The sequence below is a fragment of the Apaloderma vittatum genome, unplaced genomic scaffold, assembly GCF_000703405.1.
Source record: "Apaloderma vittatum isolate BGI_N311 unplaced genomic scaffold, ASM70340v1 scaffold25872, whole genome shotgun sequence".
NCBI classification, from domain to species: domain Eukaryota; kingdom Metazoa; phylum Chordata; class Aves; order Trogoniformes; family Trogonidae; genus Apaloderma; species Apaloderma vittatum.
Genome location: NW_009705616.1, coordinates 6,609 through 9,818, shown reverse-complemented (window position 1 = coordinate 9,818; position 3,210 = coordinate 6,609). Strand labels below are relative to the sequence as shown.

The 3,210-nt window shown below is 59.6% G+C and overlaps 1 protein-coding gene across 1 annotated transcript in view; it reads left to right on the top strand.

Moving 5' to 3' along the window:
• Positions 1–2,653: 2,653 nt before the first annotated feature.
• CRTAC1 (cartilage acidic protein 1) overlaps positions 2,654–3,210 on the top strand; it is a gene marked incomplete at both ends in the record, with an annotated part of 7,088 nt that continues 6,531 nt past the window's right edge. Inside the window, 1 exon segment of the mRNA XM_009865501.1 lies at positions 2,654–2,861. Coding sequence (XP_009863803.1) covers positions 2,654–2,861 — 208 coding nt within the window.

Genomic DNA, 3,210 nt, shown 5'->3' with positions numbered 1-3,210 from the left:
GGAATCACAGAGAGTCAGGTCCCACCCTCCCCGTGATGTGAGCAGAGTGCTGGAGACGTACCTGTGGGTACGTGAGGAGACCTGGAGACAGCATCTCCCCACCTGTGGTGAGAGATCTAGGGCACAACCCCCTGCCTGCCCCACAGCTCCCTTTTCAATTCCATCCCACCCTCCCCTCAGGGCAGTGCCAGCCACAGCTATATATGGGGACAGATGATCCCTACATGCTGCATCACTGCCATGGGGCCAGCACCCTGACCCTAAGCTGTCTGGCTGCACCCTGCCTGGGTGCCTGTAGCACCCTGCCTTGTTCCCACCCTCTCGCCACCTCTACCCCTGCCTGACACCTTGGCTTCATGTCACCAGGCTTAGCCATGCTGAGCAGGCACCTTGGCATGACCACAGGTCCTGATATGACCTTGCCACCAGATGCCACAACACAAGCCAGGACATTGCTGTGCTGGGACAAGACAGGCTGAGCTTTGTCCTGTCTACAAGCAGGACCACTTAGCCTCAAAAGTTCATGCCACAGCCTTGATGCCATCAGCAGCACGCTGGGAACCACGAGGCAATACAGAGCCCAAGTCTGTGTCCCTCCTCTTTCCCAAAATGTCCTGGCTGTGGGCCGTGCATCTCTGCATGGCACCAAGCACCGGATCTGCTCGGAAAAGCCTCTTGTCTTCAATCAGGAGCATTGTTTTCCCTGGAAAGGCTCCATCCAGTCTGGAAGGATTCTGACTGCAGCTGGATGGGGCAAGGCGGGAGCATCTGGGGAACAGGCCAAGTTGTGGAGTTTGGGAGCTGGAGAAGGGGAAGAGCAGGGAGAGCTCTGGATGTGTCTCGGGAACGGCCACCCATCACCTGGGTGTGAGGGGGCACCACTGTGCATCATCAGGGTCCTCGGGTGGTAGCCTTGCACCCATATGTGGGTGGCTGTCCCTGACGCTTACTTTGGTGACCCTAGCATGCAGATGTGGCAGGCTTCCCCTCCCTCATTCTGTCCCCATTGCATGTGCCTTGTGTGGGGCAGCTGCACCAGGGAAAGACCCAGGCTTCTGCCTCTGGAGAGCTGCTTCAGACAGGATGACAGGGTGATGGCCACAGTGCCCCAAGTCTGGCAGAGTGGTGGAGAGGACAGTGCTGTGGCTGGGTCTGTGAGATGACATGAGTCAGGCCAGGGAGTGAATGGGAGCGGCACGGAGCAGAGGTGGGAACACGCACGTATCCACCCTTGCAGCTGGGCCTGGGAAACTAATGGGATGGGAGAGGGAACGGGAGCAGGACTGGTGCAGTAGGACACAGGAGACTCTGTGTGTGCTGAGCAGGGCGACTCAAGGTCTCTTCTGTAGCTGGAAGACAGCCCCTAGCTGTCCAGCCAGGTGAGCCTGGAAGTTACTTGGTTGTGGCAGGGGAATCCTGGTCCCCCAAAGACCCTTGAGACCATTCCCATCCCCAGCAGAAGCAGCAGCAGGCTGCTCTCCACAGCCTGGTGATTCTGCCAGGATCTAAGCCTCTGGCACCTTCCTCTCCCCAAGACAGGCATATGTGGCACCACACAACTGTCACTATTTCCTTTTCTTGCTGGCAGGGTCCATGGCATGGGGACCAGCTGTGAGTAGGACCGTTCACCTTTGTGCCCCTGCCAGTGCTGAGGGAGGTTGTTCCTGGCTGGGTGGGTAGCCCTGCCCAGCGGAATGGCACAGTCACATGGAGCAGTGTCCTCCACCTTGGTGACCAGGTGTTCCAGCCATCCGCTCCAGTTGAGTGGGACAGGCTGGTTTTGCTCACAGCTGGAGCATTGGCAAGTCACCCCACAGCCCAGGGACACAGCTGGCTTCTGGGCTCTTCCCTTTTGGAGGGGATTGTCTGGCCTGGGGTGAGGGCTGTCTGTCCTGAGTGCCACCTTGCTCGTCACCCATGCTACAGCCAGGTCAGAGCCAGCTCCAAAATCTCTGCAGCCTTGCCAGCAGTGCTGGCAGACACTGTCCTCCGCAGTCCAGGTTAATTGAGCCTCTCCTTACAGTCTCCTGTTCCTCCCAACATCTCCTTCCCACGGCTGCATCCCGGTGCAGAACCCTTCCCTGGCCAGCCTAGGAGGAGCTTGCCCCACAGTGATCCGGGGAGAAGCAGTGCCAGCGGGGTAGGGAATCTGAGGCACACAGGAGTCACCTGGCAGAGTATCCCCAGCTCTGGAAGACCAGCTGGACAGGGCACAAGCTCCCCAGCCTGGCAACTGCCTGCTTCTGCCAAGGGAGCAGTGTTGGCATCATGACTTGCCAGGATCTTGGGTGCCAGTGGCCCCTTGGGGCAGGGTGAGCTGAGGCTGAGCCTATATTTGTCAGCATCTGACAGCCCTCCTGCTGCCTTCCCAGTCCCTCCCATGGGATGGGCTTCCAACATCCCGCTCAGCTCTGGCTTCCAGCTCATTGGGGTACGGTCCTGTCCCAGGGCAAGCCCCAAGGGTGAGCTGCACCCAGGAGGGTTGGTGCATAGGGGTGCCAGAGCTGTGGCAGTGCCCAGGAGTCGAAGGGCTGATGGGCGGCACAGGCTGGGGTGGGTGACAAAGGGTGGAAAGAGCACCTCCCATGGAAGGGTGGTGAGGATGCTTGAGTGGCATGGAGCAAGGTCTTCTCCTGGAGCTGACGGGCTGCAGGTCTTTCCCAGGTGCCCAGGATGCTGGCACTATGCCTGCTGTGTCTGTCCTGGCTCAGCGAGGGCTCCCAGCGTGGCGAGCCCATGTTCACAGCCGTCACCCACCGCTTCCTCCCGCCTGACTACGACAGCAACCCCACACAGCTCAACTATGGCGTGGCCGTCACTGACCTGGATGCTGATGGTGACTTTGAGATCGTGGTGGCAGGGTGAGTGGTGCACACAATGCTCCTCTGTGGGCATGTTGCCAGCTGGGGGGTTGTGCACAAGAGTGGTCGGGTGGGGGTCTGCATGCACCCACTCGTGTGTATGCACCCATGTAGGGTGTTAATGCCATCCAGGTGCCCTCATCCAGGCGCCAGGGACAGGTGCTCCTCTACGGGGTGGTGGCAGCTGCCCAACGGCTGAGTCCACCCCACAGTGCAGAGCCAGCATGTCCCCAAGCTGGCTGAGCTCCGCTGACAGGACTCAGCCCTCTCTGGAGATTCGGTTAATTGGCTGGAGGGTTTTTATAGCCCTTTATTGGAGTGATGGCTCAAAAGGGCTGGCAGGGAACGG